This window comes from Salmo salar, chromosome 16 (assembly GCF_965601325.2).
Source record: "Salmo salar chromosome 16, fSalSal1, whole genome shotgun sequence".
NCBI lineage: Eukaryota > Metazoa > Chordata > Actinopteri > Salmoniformes > Salmonidae > Salmo > Salmo salar.
Window position 1 is genome coordinate 95,992,501 of NC_138306.1, and position 24,553 is coordinate 96,017,053.

General features: G+C 46.7%; 1 protein-coding gene across 1 annotated transcript in view; it reads right to left on the reverse strand.

The window, feature by feature from the left end:
• Positions 1-21,862, reverse strand: part of LOC123727923 (Krueppel-like factor 5) — a 25,413-nt gene extending 3,551 nt beyond the window's left edge. Inside the window, exons 1-3 of the mRNA XM_082963203.1 lie at positions 21,316-21,862; positions 15,521-16,607; positions 8,424-8,483 (exon numbers count right to left, since the gene is read on the reverse strand). Coding sequence (XP_082819329.1) covers positions 8,424-8,483; positions 15,521-16,607; positions 21,316-21,507 — 1,339 coding nt within the window. The 5' untranslated portion in view covers positions 21,508-21,862. The remainder of the gene's footprint in view (positions 1-8,423; positions 8,484-15,520; positions 16,608-21,315) is intronic.
• Positions 21,863-24,553: the final 2,691 nt, after the last annotated feature.

Here is a 24,553-nt window from a genome sequence, read left to right on the forward strand (position 1 = left end):
GGTATACTGACGCCTACTGGTCGAACAGGGAGGCTGTTATAGCAGCAAAGGGGGGGGGACCAACTCCATATTAATGACTTCCCTGAAGAGTGGAGGCTGTTATAGCAGCAAAGGGGGGACCAACTCCATATTAATGACTTCCCTGAAGAGTGGAGGCTGTTACAGCAGCAAAGGGGGGACCAACTCCATATTAATGCCTTCCCTGAAGAGTGGAGGCTGTTATAGCAGCAAAGGGGGGACCAACTCCATATTAATGACTTCCCAGAAGAGTGGAGGCTGTTATAGCAGCAAAGGGGGGGGACCAACTCCATATTAATGACTTCCCAGAAGAGTGGAGGCTGTTATAGCAGCAAAGGGGGGACCAACTCCATATTAATGACTTCCCAGAAGAGTGGAGGATGTTATAGCAGCAAAGGGGGGGACCAACTCCATATTAATGACTTCCCTGAAGAGTGGAGGCTGTTATAGCAGCAAAGGGGGGACCAACTCCATATTAATGACTTCCCAGAAGAGTGGAGGATGTTATAGCAGCAAAGGGGGGGACCAACTCCATATTAATGACTTCCCTGAAGAGTGGAGGATGTTATAGCAGCAAAGGGGGGGACCAACTCCATATTAATGACTTCCCTGAAGAGTGGAGGCTGTTATAGCAGCAAAGGGGGGACCAACTCCATATTAATGACTTCCCTGAAGAGTGGAGGGTGTTATAACAGTTTACCTACACTAAGTTGACTGTGCCTTTAAACAGCTTGGAAAATTCCAGAAAATGTCATGGCTTTAGAAGCTTCTGATAGGCTAATTGACATCATTTGAGTCAATTGGAGGTGTACCTGTGGATATATTTCAAGGCCTACTTTCAAACTCAGTGCCTCTTTGCTTGACATCATGGGAAAATCAAAAGAAATCAGCCAAGACCTCAGAAAAACAATTGTAGACCTCCACAAGTCTGGTTCATCCTTGGGAGCAATTTCCAAACGCCTGAAGGTACCACGTTCATCTGTACAAACACAAGTACGCAAGTATAAACACCATGGGACCACGCAGCCGTCATACCGCCCAGGAAGGAGACGCGTTCTGTCTCCTAGAGATGAACATACTTTGGTGTGAAAAGTGCAAATCAATCCCAGGACAACAGCAAAGGACCTTGTGAAGATGCTGGAGGAAAAAGGTACAAAAGTATCTGTATCCACAGTAAAATGAGTCCTATATCGACATAACCTGAAAGGCCGCTCAGCAAGGAAGAAGCCACTGCTCCAAAACCGCCATAAAAAAGCCAGACTACGGTTTGCATCTGCACATGGGGACAAAGATCATACTTTTGGAGAAATGTCCTCTGATCTGATGAAATAAAAATAGAACTGTTTGGCCATAATGACCATCGTTATGTTTGGAGGAAAAAGGGGGAGGCTTGCAAGCCGAAGAACACCATCCCAACCATGAAGCACGGGGGTGGCAGCATCATGTTGTGGGGGTGCTTTGCTGCAGGAGGGACTGGTGCACTTCACAAAATAGATGGCATCATGAGGATGGAAAATTATGTGGATATATTGAAGCAACATCAAATCAAATGTATTTATAAAGCCCTTCTTACATCAGCTGATATCTCAAAGTGCTGTACAGAAACCCAGCCTAAAACCCCAAACAGCAAGCAATGCAGGTGTAGAAGCACGGTGGCTAGGAAAAACTCCCTAGAAAGGCCGAGAACCTAGGAAGAAACCTAGAGAGGAACCAGGCTATGACGGGTGGCCGGTCCTCTTCTGGCTGTGCTGGGTGGAGATTAGAAACCTAGAGAGGAACCAGGCTATGAGGGGTGGCCAGTCCTCTTCTGGCTGTGCCGGGTAGAGAGGAACCAGGCTATGAGGGGTGTCCAGTCCTCTTCTGGCTGTGCCGGGTGGAGATTAGAAACCTAGAGAGGAACCAGGCTATGAGGGGTGGGCCAGTCCTCTTCTGGCTGTGCCGGGTAGAGAGGAACCAGGCTATGAGGGGTGGCCGGTCCTCTTCTGGCTGTGCCGGGTGGAGATTATAACAGAACATGGCCAAGATGTTCAAATGTTCATAAATGACCAGCAGGGTCAAATAATAATAATCACAGTGGTTGTCGAGGGTGCAACAGGTCAGCACCTCAAGACATCAGTCAGGAAGTTAAAGCTTGGTCTCAAATGGGTCTTCCAAATGGACAATGACCCCAGGCATACTTCCAAAATTGTGGCTAAATGTGTTAAGGACAACAAAGTCAAGGTATTGGAGTGGCCATCACAAAGCCCTGACCTCAATCCCATAGAACATTTGTGGGCAGAACTGAAAAAGCGTGTGCGAGCAAGGAGGCCTACAAACCTGACTCAGTTACACCAGCTCTGTCAGGAGGAATGGGCCAAAATTCACCCAACTTATTGTGGGAAGCTTGTGGAAGGCTACCCGAATCGTTTGACCCAAGTTAAACAATTTAAAGGCAATGCTACCAAATACTAATTGAGTGTATGTAAACTTCTGACCCACTGGGAATGTGATGAAAGAAATAAAAGCTGAAATAAATCATTGTCTCTACTATTATTCTGACATTTCACATTCTTAAAATAAAGTGGTGATCCTAACTGACATAAGACAGGGAATTTTTTACTAGGATTAAAATGTCAGGAATTGAGTTTAAATGTATTTGGTTAAGGTGTATGTAAACTTCTGACCTCAACTATGTGTGAAATATATATATATATATATATATGCCAAGAGCTGAGCAAAGAAAAGAGTCCCCTAATCCAGCTGGTCCTGGGGCTGAGTTCACAAACCTGTTCTACTAAAACACTGAAGCCTCAGGACCCTCATCCAGCTGGTCCTGGGGCTGAGTTCACTAACCTGTTCTACTAACACACTGAAGCCTCAGGACCCTCATCCAGCTGGTCCTGGGGCTGAGTTCACTAACCTGTTCTACTAAAACACTGAAGCCTCAGGACCCTCATCCAGCTGGTCCTGGGGCTGAGTTCACAAACCTGTTCTACTAACACACTGAAGCCTCAGGACCCTCATCCAGCTGGTCCTGGGGCTGAGTTCACAAACCTGTTCTACTAACACACTGAAGCCTCAGGACCAGAACATCCAATCAATCAGAATAAACCAAATTACAACACAGTCAAATCAAAACTACATGATCTATTGGGAAACACAAAATGCAATGCTATCTTGCCCTAAAAATCGACAGTACACCGTGGCAAACTATTTGACCACGCTTACTGATCAAAACCTTAGAAAAACCTTGATAAAGTACAGGCTCAGTGAGCACAGCCTTGCCATTGAGAAGGGTAGACACAGGAAAACCTGGCTCCCTGTAGAGGAATGGCTGTGCAACCACTGCACAACAGCAGAACCTGAGACGGAGCTGCATTTCCTGACAAAAAGTACAAAAATATAAAACAATTAGTGTCATTTCCCCAAAATTTGAAACCCTTATTCAAAGTTTCTTCAAGTGTAGTCGCAAAAACCATAAATTCGCTATGAAATCTGAAATTGCAGCCCAAATAAACGCTTCACAGAGTTCAAGTAACAGACACATCTCAACATCAACTGTTCAGAGGAGACGGCGTGCCGAGCTTGTAGCGTCAGACCCGAGAAGACTCGAGGCTGTAATCGCTGCCAAAAAGGTGCTTCTACAAAGTACTGAGTAAAAGGTCTGAAATGTGAATTATATATATTTCTTCTCAATACATCTGCAAAAATGTCTAAAACCTGTTTTTGCTTTGTCATTATGGGGTATTGTGGGTAGTCATTACGGAGTATTATGGGTAGTTTTGATGAGGGGGTAAAAATTTTTTTAATCCATTTTAGAATAAGGCTGTAACGTAACAAAATGTGGAAAAAGTCAAGGGGTCTGAATACTTTCGGAATGCAGTATATATATATATATATATATATATATATATATATATATATATATATATATATATATATTGCTCTGTGCAAAACCAGTTGAAGTGAAAAGAGCCATCTCTATGGGAGAGACCAACTCCGGGTAGGTGGAGGGGTTGTGGGAGTGTGTAGGGGTGAAGACCGACCCCCCCAACGAGAGGGCAGGGAGCGAGGGAGGTACGCAGTGGCAGACATGTCTGGACTGGTAGAGTTATGTGTGTTAGAGACAACCCCCCCCTCAAGGCTCCACTCCTACCCCCATCAGAAACAGGTGGATTGTTCCACTCCTCCCCCTCCTCAGAGACAGGTGGATTGTTCCACTCCTCAGAGACAGGTGGATTGCTCCACTCCTCAGAGACAGGTGGATTGCTCCACTCCTCAGAGACAGGTGGATTGCTCCACTCCTCAGAGACAGGTGGATTGCTCCACTCCTCAGAGACAGGTGGATTGCTCCACTCCTCAGAGACAGGTGGATTGCTCCACTCCTCAGAGACAGGTGGATTGCTCCACTCCTCAGAGACAGGTGGATTGCTCCACTCCTCAGAGACAGGTGGATTGCTCCACTCCTCAGAGACAGGTGGATTGCTCCACTCCTGAGACAGGTGGATTGCTCCACTCCTGAGACAGGTGGATTGCTCCACTCCTCAGAGACAGGTGGATTGTTCCACTCCTCAGAGACAGGTGGATTGCTCCACTCCTCAGAGACAGGTGGATTGCTCCACTCCTCAGAGACAGGTGGATTGCTCCACTCCTCAGAGACAGGTGGATTGCTCCACTCCTCAGAGACAGGTGGATTGCTCCACTCCTCAGAGACAGGTGGATTGCTCCACTCCTCAGAGACAGGTGGATTGCTCCACTCCTCAGAGACAGGTGGATTGCTCCACTCCTCAGAGACAGGTGGATTGCTCCACTCCTCAGAGACAGGTGGATTGCTCCACTCCTCAGAGACAGGTGGATTGCTCCACTCCTCAGAGACAGGTGGATTGCTCCACTCCTCAGAGACAGGTGGATTGCTCCACTCCTCAGAGACAGGTGGATTGCTCCACTCCTCAGAGACAGGTGGATTGCTCCACTCCTCAGAGACAGGTGGATTGCTCCACTCCTCAGAGACAGGTGGATTGCTCCACTCCTCAAAGACAGGTGGATTGCTCCACTCCTCAGAGACAGGTGGATTGCTCCACTCCTCAGAGACAGGTGGATTGCTCCACTCCTCAGAGACAGGTGGATTGCTCCACTCCTCAGAGACAGGTGGATTGCTCCACTCCTCCCCCTCCTCAGAGACAGGTGCATTGAGTTCACCTGAAATGATTAACCTGCCCATAGTCAAGGCCCTTCAGACACACACACACACACACACACACACACACACACACACACACACACACACACACACTTCCTAATGCCTCTCATTCACCTGTGTTGGAAGCCCTCGTTTCATCTCTCCAACAGCATCCGTTATCCAGGTTGTTGGAGCAGAGTGTGTGTGTGTGTGTGTGTGTGTGTGCACCCTTGTCAAACAGTCCGTGTCATAAAACCTCTAGCCGTTCCCAACAGGAAGCACACAGATACGTCGTCTCCTACAGAGAGCCGTTTAATAACCATTACAATCTACTGGATGATAGGAGGATGTGTTTCCCAGATCAGAGAACTAGACCAGGAATATACAGATATTACCAGGGGAATATGTTTCTGACTGCCTGGGAGGACCACACCTAAACTACAGCTCCTTGTTTACATGGCTTATCTCATATTACACTCTCTGTGTGAGAGAGAGAGAGAGAGAGAGAGAGAGACAGAGAGAGAGAGAGAGACAGAGAGAGAGAGACAGAGAGAGAGACAGAGAGACCATGCCCCCGGATTATCTGGCCTGATGACTCCTTGCTGTCCCCCAGTCCACCTGGTCGTGCTGCGGCTCCAGTTTCAACTGTTCTGCCTGCGGCTATGGAACCCTGACCTGTTCACCGGACGTGCTACCTGTCCCAGACCTGCTGTTTTCGACTCTCCCGCTCTCTCTCTGCCTCTCTACCACACCTGCTGTCTCGACCTCTGAATGGTCGGCTATGAAAAGCCAACTGACATTTACTCCTGAGGTGCTGACCTGTTGCACCCTCGACAACCACTGTGATTATTATTATCTGACCCTGCTGGTCATTTATGAACATTTGAACATCTAGGCCATGTTCTGTTATAATCTCCACCCGGCACAACCAGAAGAGGACGGGCCACCCCTCATAGCCTGGTTCCTCTCTACCCAGCACAGCCAGAAGAGGACTGGCCCATCCCTCATAGCCTGGTGCCTCTCTACCCGGCACAGCCAGAAGAGGACTGGCCACCCCTCAGAGCCTGGTTCCTCTCTAGGTTTCTAATCTCCACCCAGCACAGCCAGAAGAGGACTGGCCAACCCCTCATAGCCTGGTTCCTCTCTAGGTTTCTAATCTCCACCCAGCACAGCCAGAAGAGGACTGGTCCACCCCTCATAGCCTGGTTCCTCTCTAGGTTTCTAATCTCCACCCAGCACAGCCAGAAGAGGACTGGTCCACCCCTCATAGCCTGGTTCCTCTCTAGGTTTCTAATCTCCACCCAGCACAGCCAGAAGAGGACTGGTCCACCCCTCATAGCCTGGTTCCTCTCTAGGTTTCTAATCTCCACCCAGCACAGCCAGAAGACGATTGGCCACCCCTCATAGCCTGGTTCCTCTCTAGGTTTCTAATCTCCACCCGGCACAGCCAGAAGAGGACTGGCCACCCCTCATAGCCTGGTTCCTCTCTAGGTTTCTAATCTCCACCCGGCACAGCCAGAAGAGGACTGGCCACCCCTCATAGCCTGGTTCCTCTCTAGGTTTCTAATCTCCACCCGGCACAGCCAGAAGAGGACTGGCCACCCCTCATAGCCTGGTTCCTCTCTACCCGGCACAGCCAGAAGAGGAATGGCCACCCCTCATAGCCTGGTTCCTCTCTACCCGGCACAGCCAGAAGAGGACTGGCCACCCCTCATAGCCTGGTTCCTCTCTACCCAGCACAGCCAGAAGAGGACCGGCCACCCCTCATAGCCTGGTTCCTCTCTAGGTTTCTTCCTAGGTTCCTGCCTTTCTTGGGGAGTTTTTCCTAGGGAGTTTTTCCTGAGCCACCGTGCTTCTACACCTGCATCGCTTTCCATTTGGAGATTTAAACTGAGTTTCTGTACAAGCACTTTGTGACATCTGCTTTCTAAAGACACGTGATTGGTTGAGGAGAAGTCGGTATGGAAGATAGAGAGAAGAGATATAGATATATTAGTCCAGTCTAGTCCATTAGTCCAGAACCCGATCTGGAATATTCAACTGCACTGTTTCTCTATCTGGTATGACTGGTCTATACGCAGCACATTCCCCCCCCCCCACCCCAGAATATCCCTTATCCCAGAGTTAACCACACACAGTCAGGACCTACTGTACCCATTCCACGACGGGACAGCCTGCGTCTCTGCTGCTACATTCTGGTTATTAACATGACCCGTTTCTCACACACACACACACACACACACACACAACACACACACACACACACACACACAGTCAGGAGGAGAACAGGAAAATAACAGGTTGACAGGGACGCAACACACGTTATACTGTATGTAGAACACCCCTCAACCCTCACAGAAAGCCCCCCCCCTCTACCCTCACAGAAAGCCCCCCCCTCAAACCCTTACAGAAAGCCCCCCCCTCTACCCTCACAGAAAGCCCCCCCCTCTACCCTCACAGAAAGCCCCCCCCCTACCCTCACAGAAAGCCCCCCCCTCTACCCTCACAGAAAGCCCCCCTCTCTACCCTCACAGAAAGCCCCCCTCTCTACCCTCACAGAAAGCCCCCCTCTCTACCCTCACAGAAAGCCCCCCTCTCTACCCTCACAGAAAGCCCCCCTCTCTACCCTCACAGAAAGCCCCCCTCTCTACCCTCACAGAAAGCCCCCCTCTCTACCCTCACAGAAAGCCCCCCCCCTCAACCCTCACAGAAAGCCCCCCTCTCTACCCTCACAGAAAGCCCCCCTCTCTACCCTCACAGAAAGCCCCCCTCTCTACCCTCACAGAAAGCCCCCCCCTCAACCCTCACAGAAAGCCCCCCCCTCAACCCTCACAGAAAGCCCCCCCCCTCAACCCTCACAGAAAGCCCCCCCCCTCAACCCTCACAGAAAGCCCCCCCCCTCAACCCTCACAGATGAAAACGTTCTAGAATTCCTGAAACATTCCAGAGCTGCTGAATATTCTACAACTCCTGCTGACAGAGAGCGGGGCTTTTTTTTGTTGTTGAAGTGTTGTCAACTTATCCGTCTATTGGGGCGGGCGGAGCTGGGATAACTTCCCCAAGCAGCATGCAAGGAATGAATGCATAACGCATGCCAAGACTACGCTCCTGCCTAGCAACACCACGAGGAACACGACCAAAAGTAAAGAAAGAAAAGAGGCCAACGCCACCCGCCTTTAAACGAGGTCGTTTTATATAAAAAATAAAATGTAAAACACGGTTAATTAAAAGAGAGAGAAGATCTTACCAGTGTGGGTCCTCAGGTGGGCTTTTAGATGGGAAGACTTGGTGTACACTTTCTTACATCCTGGGAAACGATACACAGAAGAAGAAGAAAACTATATTGTCAGGATTATAAAATAGGCACAAGTTCAGGAATATGTACAACATACATCAAATGTTCTGTTCCACAACTGCGAGCCCTCTGATCCACAATACTATCCGTCTATGGATTCCGCTGTTCTACAATACTATCTGTTCTACAATACTCTCTACAGTATGTGTTATACAATACTATCTACAGTATATGTTCTACAATACTCTCTCTCTCTGTTCTACAATACTCTCTACAGTATGTGTTATACAATACTATCTACAGTATATGTTATACAATACTCTCTCTCAATGGAATTATGTTATAAAATACTATATATCTGTGGATTCTGCTGTTCTACTATACTATATATCTGTGGTATCTGCTGTTCTACTATACTATATATCTATGGATTCTGCTGTTCTACTATACTATATATCTGTGGATTCTGCTGTTCTACTATACTATATATCTGTGGTATCTGCTGTTCTACAATACTATATATCTGTGGTATCTGCTGTTCTACAATACTATATATCTATGGATTCTGCTGTTCTACTATACTATATATCTGTGGTATCTGCTGTTCTACAATACTATATATCTGTGGTATCTGAAGTTCTACAATACTATATATCTGTGGTATCTGAAGTTCTACAATACTATATATCTGTGGTATCTGAAGTTCTACAATACTGTGCATTCTGAAAGTATTCAGACACCTTGAATTTTTCCACGTTGTTACGTTACAGCCTCATTCAAAAATATATATTTTTTTTTAAATCCTCAATGTACACACATTACCCCATAATGACAAAGCAAAAACAGGTTTTTGAAATTTTTGCTAATTTATACAAATAAAAAAATAGCACATTTACATATGTATTCAGACCCTTTACTCAGTACTTTGTTGAAGCGCCTTTGGCAGCGATTACAGCGTCAAGTCTTCTTGGGTATGATGCTACAAGCTTGGCACACATGTATTTGGGGAGTTTCTCCCATTCTTCTCTGCAGATCCTCTCAAGCTCTGTCAGGTTGGATGGGGAGCGTCGCTGCACAGCTATTTTCAGGTCTCTCCAGAGATGTTCGATCGGGTTCAAGTCTGGGCTCTGGCTGGGCCACTCAAGGACATTCAGAGACTTGTCCCGAAGCCACTCCTGCGTTGTCTTGGCTGTCTGCTTAGGGTCGTTGTCCTTTTGGAAAGTGAAGCTTAGCCCCAGTCTGAGGGCTCCCAGTCCCTGCCGCTGAAAAACATCCCCCCCAGCCTGATGCTTCCACCACCATGATTCACCGTAGGGATGGTGCCAGGTTTCCTCCAGACGTGACGCTTGACATTTAGGCCAAAGAGTTCAATCTTGGTTTCATCTGATCAGAGAATCTTGTTTCTCATGGTCTGAGATTCTTTATGTGCCTTTTGACAAACTCCAAGCGGGCTGTCATGTGTCTTTTACTGAGGAGTGGCTTCCGTCTGGCCACTCTAGCATAAAAGGCTAGATTGGCAGAGTGCTGCAGAGATGGTTGTCCTTCTGGAAGGTTCCTCCATCTCCACAGAGGAACTCTGGAGCTCTGTCAGAGTGACCATCAGGTTCTTGGTCACCTCCCTGACCAAGGCCCTTCTCCCCCGATTGCTCAGTTTGGCCGGGCGGCCAGCTCTAGGAAGAGTCTTGGTGGTTCCAAACTTCTTCCATTTCAGAATGATGGACGCCACTGTGTTCTTGGGGACCTTCAATGCTGCAGAAATGTTTTGGTACCCTTCCCCAGATCTGTGCCTCGACACAACCCTGTCCTGAAGCACTATGGATAATTCCTTCAACTTCATGGCTTGGTTTTTGCTCTGACATGCACTGTCAACTGTGGGACCTTATATAGACAGGTGTGTGCCTTTCCAAATCATGTCCAATCAATTGAATTTACCACAGGTGTACTCCAATCAAGTTGTAGAAACATCTCAAGGATGATCAATGAAAACATGATGCACCTGAGCTCAATTTAGAGTCTCATAGCAAAGGGTCTGAATACTTATGTAAATAAGGTAACGGTTTTTAAATGAGCAGACATTTCTAAGAACCTGTGTTCTCTTTGTCATTATAGGGTAAAGAGTAGTTTGATGAGGAAATGTTTTTTATTTGTAATAAATTAGCAAAAATGTCTAAACCTGTTTTGGCTTTGTCATTATGGGGTATTGTGATGTCATTATGGGGTATTGTGATGGCATCCTGGGGTATTGTGATGGCATCCTGGGGTATTGTGATGGCATCCTGGGGTATTGTGATGTCATCCTGGGGTATTGTGATGTCATCCTGGGGTATTGTGATGCCATTATGGGGTATTGTGATGCCATTATGGGGTATTGTGATGCTAGTATGGGGTATGGTGATGTCAGTATGGGGTATTGTGATGTCAGTATGGGGTATTGTGATGTCATTATGGGGTATGGTGATGTCAGTATGGGGTATGGTGATGTCAGTATGGGGTATGGTGATGTCAGTATGGGGTATGGTGATGTCAGTATGGGGTATGGTGATGTCAGTATGGGGTATTGTGATGTCATTATGGGGTATTGTGATGTCAGTATGGGGTATGGTGATGTCAGTATGGGGTATGGTGATGTCATTATGGGGTATTGTGATGTCATTATGGGGTATTGTGATGTCAGTATGGGGTATTGTGATGTCAGTATGGGGTATTGTGATGTCATCATGGGGTATTGTGATGTCATCATGGGGTATGGTGATGTCATTATGGGGTATTGTGATGTCAGTATGGGGTATTGTGATGTCATCATGGGGTATTGTGATGTCAGTATCGGGTATGGTGATGTCATTATGGGGTATTGTGATGTCAGTATGGGGTATGGTGATGTCAGTATGGGGTATTGTGATGTCAGTATGGGGTATTGTGATGTCATTATGGGGTATGGTGATGTCAGTATGGGGTATGGTGATGTCATTATGGGGTGTTGTGATGTCATTATGGGGTATTGTGATGTCAGTATGGGGTATTGTGATGTCAGTATGGGGTATGGTGATGTCAGTATGGGGTATGGTGATGTCATTATGGGGTGTTGTGATGTCATTATGGGGTATGGTGATGTCATTATGGGGTGTTGTGATGTCATTATGGGGTATTGTGTGTAGATTGATGAGGGTGATATTTAATACATTTAGAATAAGGCTGTAATGTAACAAAACGTTGAAAAAGTAAAGGGTCTGAATACTTTCCGAAGGCTCTGTTATTAGGGTTAAGGCTATTAGGGTTAAGGCTCTGTTATTAGGGTTAAGGCTCCGTTATTAGGGTTAAGGCTCCGTTATTAGGGTTAAGGCTCTGTTATTAGGGTTAAGGCTCTGTTATTAGGGTTAAGGCTCTGTTATTAGGGTTAAGGCTCCGTTATTAGGGTTAAGGCTCCGTTATTAGGGTTAAGGCTCCGTTATTAGGGTTAAGGCTCCGTTATTAGGGTTAAGGCTCCGTTATTAGGGTTAAGGCTCCGTTATTAGGGTTAAGGCTCCGTTATTAGGGTTAAGGCTCCGTTATTAGGGTTAAGGCTCCGTTATTAGGGTTAAGGCTCCGTTATTAGGGTTAAGGCTCCGTTATTAGGGTTAAGGCTCCGTTATTAGGGTTAAGGCTCCGTTATTAGGGTTAAGGCTCCGTTATTAGGGTTAAGGCTCTGTTATTAGGGTTAAGGCTCCGTTATTAGGGTTAAGGCTCTGTTATTAGGGTTAAGGCTCCGTTATTAGGGTTAAGGCTCCGTTATTAGGGTTAAGGCTCTGTTATTAGGGTTAAGGCTCTGTTATTAGGGTTAAGGCTCCGTAACACCGTCTCCCTGAGTCCTGATACCATTCACCAAAACGCCAGTCGAGACATGCCGAGGACTTTTGTAAGCTTCCAATCCCAGAGCCAGAGGCTATCTGACATCATCTAACATTAGTGAGAGGGCACGAGAGCTGCTGACAAGCTGGAGTACATTAGTATTATATTAACCGTAGAGGAGTCCGTGTGTGTGTGTGTGTGTCTGTGTGTGTGTGTCTCTGTGTGTGTGTCTCTGTGTCTCTCTCGGTGTGTGTGTGTGTGTGTGTCTCTGTGTGTGTGTGTGTGTGTCTCTGTGTGTGTGTGTGTGTGTGTGTGTGTGTGTGTGTGTGTGTGTGTGTGTGTGTGTGGGTCTCTCTGTATGTCTCTCTGTGTGTCTCTCTGTGTGTCTCTCTGTGTGTGTGTGTGTGTGTGTGTCTCTCGGTGTGTGTGTCTCTGTGTGTGTGTCTCTCTCTGTGTGTCTCTGTGTGTGTGTGTCTCTCTGTGTGTGTGTGTGTGTGTCTGTGTGTGTGTCTGTGTGTGTGTGTGTGTGTGTGTCTCTCTGTGTGTCTCTCTGTGTGTGTCTGTGTGTCTCTCTGTGTGTCTCTCTGTGTGTCTCTCTGTGTGTGTGTGTGTGTGTGTGTGTGTGTGTGTGTGTGTGTGTGTGTGTGTGTGTGTGTGTGTGTGTGTGTTTCAGTGACTGACTGGTGTGTTTTTCTAGCTGTGATTCACTGTCAGTTTGATGCAACCAATAACAATCCGTCTTGCTAGTCCATTTTCTGTGTTTCTCTTGACAGATCTCTAGAGGCTTGTTCGCATCCAAAACGAACACCCTATTCCCTAGATAGTGCACTACTTTTGACCAGGGTTCTGGTCCCAACGAGGGCACGATGTAGGGAATAGGGTGCCATTTGGGACACACCTTAGAGCTGACTAAAAGCCTGCTGTCGATTACTGAATTATTCAACGTCACATCATTCAGAGGCAACACACACAGAGAGAATAGTAATGTTTACTAAAATTCACTGAGTCAGATCCACCACCCATAACACAGGACACTGAGCTAATCAGACCACCACCCATAACACAGGACACTATAGACCTACAGACACTGAGCTAATCAGACCACCACCCATAACACAGGACACTATAGACCTACAGACACGGAGCTAATCAGACCACCCCCCATAACACAGGACACTATAGACCTACAGACACGGAGCTAATCAGACCACCACCCATAACACAGGACACTGAGCTAATCAGACCACCACCCATAACACAGGACACTATAGACCTACAGACACGGAGCTAATCAGACCACCCCCCATAACACAGGACACTATAGACCTACAGACACGGAGCTAATCAGACCACCACCCATAACACAGGACACTGAGCTAATCAGACCACCACCCATAACACAGGACACTACAGACACGGAGCTAATCAGACCACCACCCATAACACAGGACACTGAGCTAATCAGACCACCACCCATAACACAGGACACTATAGACCTACAGACACGGAGCTAATCAGACCACCACCCATAACACAGGACACTGAGCTAATCAGACCACCACCCATAACACAGGACACTATAGACCTACAGACACTGAGCTAATCAGACCACCACCCATAACACAGGACACTATAGAACTACAGACACTGAGCTAATCAGACCACCACCCATAACACAGGACACTATAGACCTACAGACACGAAGCTAATCAGACCACCACCCATAACACAGGACACTACAGACCTACAGACACTGAGCTAATCAGACCACCACCCATAACACAGGACACTATAGACCTACAGACAGTGAGCTAATCAGACCACCACCCATAACACAGGACACTACAGACCTACAGACACTGAGCTAATCAGACCACCACCCATAACACAGGACACTATAGACCTACAGACACTGAGCTAATCAGACCACCACCCATAACACAGGACACTGAGCTAATCAGACCACCACTCATAACACAGGACACTATAGACCTACAGACACGGAGCTATTCAGACCACCACCCATAACACAGGACACTGAGCTAATCAGACCACCACCCATAACACAGGACACTGAGCTAATCAGACCACCACCCATAACACAGGACACTACAGACCTACAGACACGGAGCTAATCAGACCACCACCCATAACACAGGACACTGAGCTAATCAGACCACCACCCATAACACAGGACACTATAGACCTACAGACACGGAGCTAATCAGACCACCACCCATAACACAGGACACTGAGCTAATCAGACTACCACCCATAACACAGGACACTGAGCTAATCAGACCACCACCCATAACACAGGACACTGAGCTAATCAGACCACCACCCATAACACAGGACACTGAGCTAATCAGACCACCACCCATAACACAGGACACTACAGACCTACAGACACGGAGCTAATCAGACCACCACCCATAACACAGGACACTGAGCTAATCAGACCACCACCCATAACACAGGACACTGAGCTAATCAGACCACCACCCATAACACAGGACACTACAGACCTACAGACACTGAGCTAATCAGACCACCACCCATAACACAGGACACTATAGACCTACAGACACTGAGCTAATCAGACCACCACCCATAACACAGGACACTGAGCTAATCAGACCACCACCCATAACACAGGACACTATAGAACTACAGACACTGAGCTAATCAGACCACCACCCATAACACAGGACACTATAGACCTACAGACACTGAGCTAATCAGACCACCACCCATAACACAGGACACTATAGACCTACAGACACCGAGCTAATCAGACCACCACCCATAACACAGGACACTACAGACCTACAGACACGGAGCTAATCAGACCACCACCCATAACACAGGACACTGAGCTAATCAGACCACCACCCATAACACAGGACACTACAGACCTACAGACACGGAGCTAATCAGACCACCACCCATAACACAGGACACTGAGCTAATCAGACCACCACCCATAACACAGGACACTACAGACCTACAGACACGGAGCTAATTGATGGTAAACGACGTATTGCATGTGAGCTAGGAACAAGTCTTCATGACTACACTGAAATAGACTACCAACACACATTAGAAAGTAAACCTAAAGTAAAGCTCTGCAGCTGAGGGAGGGAGGGATGGATAGTAGAGAAACAGTATAACCTGTGAGTGAGAGTGTGAGAGAGTGAGAGAGTGAGAGTGAGAGTCCTGACCTGGGAAGTCACAGTGATGTATCCTTCTCTTCTCCAGGTCTGGGTTGGTCCTGCGGTTGTAACGGACTTGGACGGACTGGTTCAGGCTTGGAGCTGGGCCGGAGCCTGGGGCTTGAGTTAGACTCGAGGCTGGGGGCCGAGCCACACCGGTGGGGGAAAGACAAGGGGACACGCTGACTCCCAGCTTGGAGGCGATGGTGGCGGCATAGGAAGGAGGAGGGGAGAGGTTCTGAAGGAGGTCCTTCTGACGATCTGGGGAGCTGGGCTCTGAGCTGGGAGGAGATGGGGGCAGGTAGGAGGCCTTGGCCTGATGATGCTGGGGCTGCTGGAGGAAGTGAGGGTGAGGGTAGGCCCCCCCCACGCTGTGCAGCCCACCACAGTAGCTTGACTTGGCAGTCTGTAGTTGTTGGTGTTGCTGCTGGGCCTGGGCGGCTAAGTGCAGGTCGTGGAAGGTGTGCATGAAGGGCGAGTGACCGGAAACCCCGTGATTCTGCACCGTCCGGTGATGAGCATTGTTGCCGTGGTGATGCATGGGCGCGAGAGGGGCGGGGTCCAGCTCTGCAGAGAGCAGCTGGAACAGAGAGTCGTCGTGTGGCAGATCGAACGACCCCAGCTCCTCCTTCACGTAAACAGAACCGCCCGTTGCCACGGCGTCAGAGGCCGGGTCACCGTCACCCGACGGGCTGAACACGCTAGTGAACTCTGGCAACGAAGAAGAAGACGACGTTACCATGGAAAGGCTGGTGCTGTTACCGTGGACGCTGCTGCTGGGGCAGTGAGGATGAGGATGGGCGAAGGGAGAGGAGGAAGAAGGTGGTTCTGTTTTGACCTGCTGGCCCATGCCTCCAACGTTACCCCCAGGCCCCGGGCGTGCCGGCCGACACAAGCCCATCCTCAGGTAGGCCAGGTCGGGTAGGAAGACGTTCATGTTGATGCTGTAAGGAGATCCACCCTGGTCGTCACCAAAGAAATGATCCATCACAGAGGCACTGTCCCGCCGAGACATGTTCTGCTCTGGAGGGTCGAGATGGGGCGTCAGGAGGTGCGTCTGAGGGGAGAGGTACTTATCCAGCTCACTCTTCCCTGTCTGAGGAGAGAGCGAGACAAAACAGACAGACTTACTTGAAAAGGTTGGCTCATTATTCATTCTGAAACAAAGCTCTATTTTTCTAATGTAAATGGAAAAATAATCTAGATGTTTTGCAATTTCACTTTGGTTTTAATTAACTTAATAGTGAAACAATCTTTTAATTGATTTCTGTTTTAATTAACTTAATAGTGAAACAATCTTTTAATTGATTTCGGTTTTAATTAACTTAATAGTGAAACAATCTTTTAATTGATTTCGGTTTTAATTAACTTAATAGTGAAACAATCTTTTAATTGATTTCGGTTTTAATTAACTTAATAGTGAAACAATCTTTTAATTGATTTCGGTTTTAATTAACTTGATAGTGAAACAATATTTGAATAGATTTTTGCTTACATCTTTGATCATCAAGTGATACAAATCAATATCATCAACATGCTGCATTATGGATAGGAAGAATATAGATTCAGGTATCTACATTAACGTCTGTAAAATGACTGAAGTGTTCAAATGTGTTGGTACCCTTACAGCTCATTGAAATAACGCTTAATTCCTCCTGAAAAAAAGTGGTGAAATTAAAAGCTATTTTAAATCATGAATACTTGCATGTCTTTGGTGTGTCAGAATAAAGCAAAGAAGCTGTGAAAAGAGATTAATTATTGCTTCTTCTATAAAAGATATTCTAGAATGGCTTGGTCACATGTTGTTGGTTCCCCTTAGAAAATATTATAAATAAGGGGGGGGGGGATATTACAAATAAAAAAAAACGACCTCAGATTGAACAGAAAGATAGTGTGAATTGTAGAAGAAGAACAAAGGATAACTGAAAAAGAGATACAAGCTGAACTCCAAGGTGTTTCGCGCGTTTTTTTTTTGTTGTTGAGTGAAAGTCAGTTCCATAGAAGAAGATGCAGGAGGAATCCACTTTTGAAAAGAAAAACGATATATATATTTTTTTTAATGGCAGACTGGAATTTGCTAAAGTGCATATCGACAAGCCACAATCCTTCTGGGAGAATGTCCTTTGTACTGATGAATCAAAACTGGAGCCTTTTTTTTTGGCAAGTCACATCAGCTCTATGTTCACAGATGAAGAAATAAAAAGTTTTCAAAGTAAAGAACATCACTCCCACAGTGAAACATGGAGGAGGCTCGGGTTATGTTCTGGGGCTGCTGTGCCGCGCCTGGCACAGGGTACCTTGAATCTGTGCAGGGGCACAATGAAATCTCAAGACTATGAAAGGCATTCTGGATTCGAAACGTACTGCCCAGTGTGAGAAAGCTCTGTCTCAGTCGCAGGTTTTCTCCAATAGGATAATAACCCAAAACACACAGCTAAACAAAACCCATAGAATAAATAAGAACAAAACCATTTATTGGATTATTCTGAAGTGTCCTTCTAATGAGTCCTGATCTGAATCCTATCGAACATCTACGGAAAGAGTTGAATCGTACAGTCTGGAGAAGGTACCCATCAAACCTGGTCAGGAAGAGTGGGCCAAAACTACCTGTTAACAGGTGCAGAAGGTACTCTGAGATAGCTGGAGCAGTTTGCTCAGGAAGAGTGGGCTAAAACGACCTGTTAACAGGTGCAGAAGGTACTCTGAGATAGCTGGAGCAGTTTGCTCAGGAAGAGTGGGCTAAAACTACCTGTTAACAGGTGCAGAAGGTACCCTGAGACAGCTGGAGCAGTTTGCTCAGGAAGAGTGGGCCAAAACTACCTGTTAACAGGTGCAGAAGGTACTCTGAGATAGCTGGAGCAGTTTGCTCAGGAAGAGTGGGCCAAAACTACCTGTTAACAGGTGCAGAAGGTACTCTGAGATAGCTGGAGCAGTTTGCTCAGGAAGAGTGGGCCAAAACTACCTGTTAACAGGTGCAGAAGGTACCCTGAGACAGCTGGAGCAGTTTGCTCAGGAAGAGTGGGCTAAAACGACCTGTTAACAGGTGCAGAAGGTACTCTGAGATAGCTGGAGCAGTTTGCTCAGGAAGAGTGGGCTAAAACGACCTGTTAACAGGTGCAGAAGGTACTCTGAGATAGCTGGAGCAGTTTGCTCAGGAAGAGTGGGCCAAAACTACCTGTTAACAGGTGCAGAAGGTACCCTGAGACAGCTGGAGCAGTTTGCTCAGGAAGAGTGGGCCAAAACTACCTGTTAACAGGTGCAGAAGGTACCCTGAGACAGCTGGAGCAGTTTGCTCAGGAAGAGTGGGCCAAAACTACCTGTTAACAGGTGCAGAAGGTACCCTGAGATAGCTGGAGCAGTTTGCTCAGGAAGAGTGGGCTAAAACGACCTGTTAACAGGTGCAGAAGGTACTCTGAGATAGCTGGAGCAGTTTGCTCAGGAAGAGTGGGCTAAAACTACCTGTTAACAGGTGCAGAAGGTACCCTGAGACAGCTGGAGCAGTTTGCTCAGGAAGAGTGGGCCAAACTACCTGTTAACAGGTGCAGAAGGTACCCATCAAACCTGAGATAGCTGGAGCAGTTTGCTCAGGAAGAGTGGGCTAAAACGACCTGTTAACAGGTGCAGACGTCTCATTGAGAGCTACAGAAAACATTTGATTGCATCTGAAGGTTGTGCAACAAAATATTAGGTTAAGGGTCCCATCATTTTTCTCCATGTCATTTTCATTTTGTTTTATTATTTATAATATTATGTTGAATAAAAAAAAATCAAAAGCTGATTTCTATTAAATATGGAACAAACAAATGATGGATGGCAATTAACTTGAAACTGACAAAAGTATTTCAGAGAAAATTCAAAATGTTTAGTTTTTTGTGGAGCGGTACCAACAAATTTGGTCACGTCTAATTCAAATTCATCAATCATTTCAAACCACATACAGATGTAGAATCTTAATTTGACCTATACTGTCACAGCGAAATAATCCTGCAGCAATAGGATCTGAACATCAAGTAATGTTACTTGATCGGTCGATAGGCTATTAGCTGGCCCGAAAGTAGACTACATGAAAACTGCAATACTGTTAATATAATCGTTTGTTAGTAAATTGTAATTACTTCGTCACCATGGCCTATTTACTACCTTAACTCCCTTATCTTACCTCATTTGAACTCGCTGTATATAGATTTGTATTTTTTCTACTGTATTATTGACTGTACGTTTGTTTTACTCCATGTGTAACTCTGTGTTGTTGTATGTGTCGAACTGCTTTGCTTTATCTTGGCCAGGTCGCAATTGTAAATGAGAACTTGTTCTCAACTAGCCTACCTGGTTAAATAAAGGACTTGTTCTCAACTAGCCTACCTGGTTAAATAAAGGACTTGTTTTCAACTAATTAATAAAAAAATTAAAAAATGGGTTTTCGATGCAGGGAAATTCTCCGCAAGAAAAGAGTGATCAAATTAAGATACAACATCTGTATAGTCCATTTAAGAGTTCAGAACCAGTGTTTGAATGTGTCACGCTGAAACTATGTGGTGGCCAGTGGGATGAGGAGTCCGGTAGTAATGTTTGATAGGACAGACAGAGTCACCAGTCAAACATTTATCAAGTAGCCTTCAGTGAGCTGCTGCCACATTCCTCCCTCAGCTGTAAACTGTACTCACACCAACCAGACCAGAGGGCTTTAAAACAGGCACTATCTGCTTCCTAAAAACGGCACCCATAGATAGGTTGGCTGTGATTAAAAGTAGTGCACTACATAGGGAATAGGGTGCCATTTGGGACAGCAGCCTACTGACAGGTGGTCATGATGAAGGAATGAACCTGACTCTCTCTCCATTCCCTCAGCTCAGTGGGGGAAAAAAACACACACACACACACACACCATAATAAACTCTTATTAAGGCGCCACATAAATAACTCATTAAAAGATCATCCAACCAATGAAGGAAATGGAAGGAAAACACCCTCTTGTCCCTACAAAGTAACTGCTCTGTCCTGTTCTTTACGCAATAGCTTGCTGGCTGAAGGAAAGCTTTTCTATTTCTGTCGTTTAGATCGTCCAGCTGTTAACTGGTCATGTATATCTGTCACAAGTGTTTTCCGATTAAGGCGGTCGGGCAGTCTGTCGACATTGCTGGGAAGTTTCTACCTACTATATCGGGTTGGGTCCGGATCCCGCACCGCGCGTTAGAGAGTAGATGGAATCGGACGGAGTCAGTTGTTGATGAGAACGAGAGCCAAGAAACCAATTGTGAGCAACTGGCACAGTCTGGCATAGCTGCCTGTCCTACCAGCTCCAATGAACTATGCGCTAAATGCGTCTTGCTATTTAAAAAAATGTATTTAACTAGTCAGTTATTAAGAATACATTCTTATTTTCAATGACGGACTAGGAACAGTGGGGTTAACTGCCTTGTTCAGGGGCAGAACGACAGATTTGTACCTTGTCAGCTCAGGGATTTGATCCAGCAACCTTTCGGTTAACTAGTCCAACGCTCTAACCACTAGGCTACCCTGCCGTCTCTACGATGGATCTCGTTCCCCATCACATGTAATCCTCCTGCTGTGTCCCGACCCATAGGCCTACACATCGAATGATAAAAATACTTACGACCAAAACAAACCAAAAAAAAAAATCAGGAGACATTATTATTCCGCACAATTAAAGCGTCAATCTCCTGTAGATGTTTTATTATAGTATATAATTCCCTATGACAGCGAAACAGACAGCCTGGTGCTTTGCAACATGCTACCAACCTCGCCCATTCTGAGATAAACAACACAGACTGACACTACATTACCTGCTGCGTGTATTCACTCTGTCCACTCCTTTCCGTCACTACGTTCTTGGGATCGAAACCGAACAGAGCCGACTCCTCGACCGGGAAGCCTTCCGAAAGCATGGGCTTCAGCAGGGTGTAGAACATCTCGTCCTGCCCGGTCCCGGACCCGGTCCCGGTCCCAGCGCTCATCGTGATTAGCGTCGCGGCCATATAAATTTACTCCCCTCCTCCACACCGGAATAACAAGGTGCGAACTGCCGCAATAATAATCATATAACAATAACGGCAGAGGCGACAGATTAAACGGGACGGTGCATGAGAGAACAGACTGTAGCGATGTAAATGCAAGGCTGTGATCTGTCTGTCTGTGTGGTCTAGTCAGCTATCCCGTCTGACTGGGTTATCCACTTGTCTCGGTTCGGTAGGACTGGAGTCTGATGGTAATAGTTCAGAGCTTGTGCTCTTTTCTATCCATGTCAAGTCATGCGATGAGAGGAGGAAGCAAGGCGGGCGTGGGGCAGGTTCAGTCGGTTTAGTGTTTCCAAAAAGAGAGAGGCAGGGCGTGGCCAACAAAATAAAGACGGAACAGAACGGATCATACACCGTTAAAAGGCTTTAGTAGAACAACAGTAAAACGGCTCCCCGGGCACCGAGACCCCCCCCCCCCCTTTCACAGAGGGCTTCTCTACCCAAAAGCCCTGTTCACTGAATATCTAGCTAGGTTACACACATACCAAGGACAGCTCAGTATTATCCTCATAGTCACCATGTTTCATGTTCTCAAGCTTTGACCTGCATTATTTCACAGGGGGTTTCCCCCCCAGGGCTTCAAGAACATTTTCTATCAACACCGAATAAAATCCTTTTTATTTATCACATGTATGTACAATATGTGGAATGTGCCTACTGGGAATATTAAACTATAGTCCACACGTTTCTTCTCAGGGCTCACAGAGTAAATATTCCCTTTAATTATTAAAGGGAATATTTATTAAATTATTATTATTAATTATTCATATTCTTGAATGATTCTTCCCAGTTTACATATTTTTATATTGAAGGTATTTTAAAGTTTCATTGACAAAACTAGAACTAGTTCAGAAAGTGAGTGGCTGACCAGGGTGATAAACCCGCTGACCAGGGTGATGGAACCCGCCGACCAGGGTGATAAACCCGCTGACCAGGGTGATGGAACCCGCCGACCAGGGTGATAAACCCGCCGACCAGGGTGATGGAACCCGCCGACCAGGGTGATAAACCCGCTCACCAGGGTGATGGAACCCGCTCACCAGGGCGATGGAACCGCTGACTCCAGGGCGATGGAACCGCTGACTCCAGGGTGATAAACCCGCCGACCAGGGTGATGGAACCCGCCGACCAGGGTGATAAACCCGCCCACCAGGGTGATAAACCCGCCCACCAGGGTGATGGAACCCGCCGACCAGGGTGATAAACCCGCCGACCAGGGTGATAAACCCGCCGACCAGGGTGATGGAACCCGCCCACCAGGGTGATAAACCCGCCCACCAGGGTGATAAACCCGCCGACCAGGGTGATAAACCCGCCGACCAGGGTGATGGAACCCGCCGACCAGGGTGATAAACCCGCCGACCAGGGTGATAAACCCGCCGACCAGGGTGATGGAACCCGCCGACCAGGGTGATGGAACCCGCTCACCAGGGTGATGGAACCCGCTGACCAGGGTGATGGAACCGCCGACCAGGGCGATGGAACCGCTGACTCCAGGGCGATGGAACCGCTGACTCCAGGGCGATGGAACCGCCGACTCCAGGGCGATATGAGCACTAACAGTCCCCAGCACAAATCATAGATATATCATAGACATAAAGGGCTGTTTTCATGCACACATTTTAGGGACTGCAGAAGTCTAGGAGGGGATGGACCAGGGAGGTCGAAATAAACAGACCGTGTTTATTTTAAATGATCCTTCACCTCCAACACACAGAATAAGTTTATTTATTTATTTCACTTTTATTTAACCAGGTAGGCTAGTAGAGAACAAGTCCTTTATTTAACCAGGTAGGCTAGTTGAGAACAAGTCCTTTATTTAACCAGGTAGGCAAGTTGAGAACAAGTTCTCATTTACAACTGCGACCTGGCCAAGATAAAGCAAAGCAGTTCGACAACATACAACAACACAGAGTTACACATGGAGTAAAACAAACATACAGTCAATAATACAGTAGAACAAAATAAAACAAAAAGTCTATATACAGTGAGTGGAAATGAGGTAAGATAAGGGAGTTAAGGCAATAAATAGGCCATGGTGGCGAAGTAATTACAATATAGCAATTAAAAACCGGAATGGTAGATGTGCAGAAGATGAATGTGCAAGTAGAGATACTGGGGTGCAAAGGCGCAAGATAAATAAATAAATACAGTATGGGGATGAGGTAGGTAGATGGGCTGTTTACAGATGGGCTATGTTCAGGTGCTGTGATCTGTGAGCTGCTCTGACAGCTGGTGCTTAAAGCTAGTGAGGGAGATAAGTGTTTCCAGCTTCAGAGATTTTTGTAGTTCGTTCCAGTCATTGGCAGCAGAGAACTGGAAGGGAGAGGCGGCCAAAGGAGGAATTGGCTTTGGGGGTGACCAGAGAGATATACCTGCTGGAGCGCGTGCTACAGGTGGGTGCTGCTATGGTGACCAGTGAGCGGAGATAAGGGGGGACTTTACCTAGCAGGGTCTTGTAGATGACCTGGAGCCAGTGGGTTTGGCGACGAGTATGAAGCGAAGGCCAACCAACGAGAGCGTACAGGTCGCAGTGGTGGGTAGTATATGGGGCTTTGGTGACAAAACGGATGGCACTGTGATAGACTGCATCCAGTTTATTAAGTAGAGTGTTGGAGGCTATTTTGTAAATGACATCGCCGAAGTCGAGGATTGGTAGGATGGTCAGTTTTACGAGGGTATGTTTGGCAGCATGAGTGAAGGATGCTTTGTTGCGAAATAGGAAGCCGATTCTAGATTTAATTTTGGATTGGAGATGTTTGACGTGAGTCTGGAAGGAGAGTTTACAGTCTAACCAGACACCTAGGTATTTGTAGTTGTCCACATATTCTAAGTCAGAACCGTCCAGAGTAGTGATGCTGGGCGGACGATCATTCATCTCCAATACACAGAATAAGTTAACGATCATTCACCACCAACACACAGAATAAGTTAACGATCATTCACCACCAATACACAGAATGTTCTGGAACGATGTCCCAGCTCAGAAACATAGAAAGAACATCGA